At 52.7% G+C, this 721-nt stretch overlaps 1 protein-coding gene across 1 annotated transcript in view; it reads right to left on the bottom strand.

Annotated features, from left to right (window-relative positions):
- LOC101510590 (transcription factor TCP11) overlaps nt 1–721 on the bottom strand; it is a 1,049-nt gene extending 328 nt beyond the window's left edge. Inside the window, exon 1 of the mRNA XM_073367009.1 lies at nt 1–721. This exon is cut by the window's left edge and continues 328 nt beyond it. Within this exon, the coding sequence (XP_073223110.1) occupies nt 1–593 (593 nt within the window). The 5' untranslated portion in view covers nt 594–721.

Here is a 721-nt window from a genome sequence, read left to right on the forward strand (position 1 = left end):
TGTTCGCTCAGAGCTTCTCCCTGCTGATTCTCCTCCGCCGTCGTCGGTTGCAACAACAACGCCGTAAACGGCATGTGACGGTAACCATTCGCCGCAGCATACTCCATTCCCGGCGGCTGACATAGGTCAAGACGACAGCTCGGCTGTGGTTGCGACATAGCCGCAGCAAACATTCCCTGACCGCCTGGACCAACCGACGAAACAGGCTGGACATGGCAAGAAACGGAGGGAACCGACGAGGATGAGACGGGTGACACGGTGGAGACTGGAGCGGCGGGGACAGTTCCAGTCCCGGTGGCAGCGATAATAGACGGCTCAGCATGTCTAAGAAGCCACTCGATAGTCTCGCCGTCGGAACGGTGGCCGAGTTCACGCGTAAGCTGGAATATTCTGGCGGCGCAGAGAGGCGGCATACGAACACGACGACCGCGGCCGTTAACTTTGGTGTGACGGTCTTTGGTGGATCGAGAGGCGGTGGTGGTGGAAGTTCTTTTGACGGTTGAAATTTGTGAATTGGGATCGGAAGCGGTGGCGGTAGAGGGTTTATTAGTTTGTGGTTGAGAGAATGTGTGGATAACTAGTTCTGAAGTCATGGTAGGGTTTGAGTTTGGAGATTGTGAATTTTAGGGTTTTTGGTGAAAGTGAGAAACAAGAAGAGTGTGATTGTGTCTCTCTCTCGTTGTGTGAGAGAATAGAATAGAATAGAATTGGTTTTGATGAT

Source organism: Cicer arietinum, chromosome 4 (genome assembly GCF_000331145.2).
Source record: "Cicer arietinum cultivar CDC Frontier isolate Library 1 chromosome 4, Cicar.CDCFrontier_v2.0, whole genome shotgun sequence".
NCBI lineage: Eukaryota > Viridiplantae > Streptophyta > Magnoliopsida > Fabales > Fabaceae > Cicer > Cicer arietinum.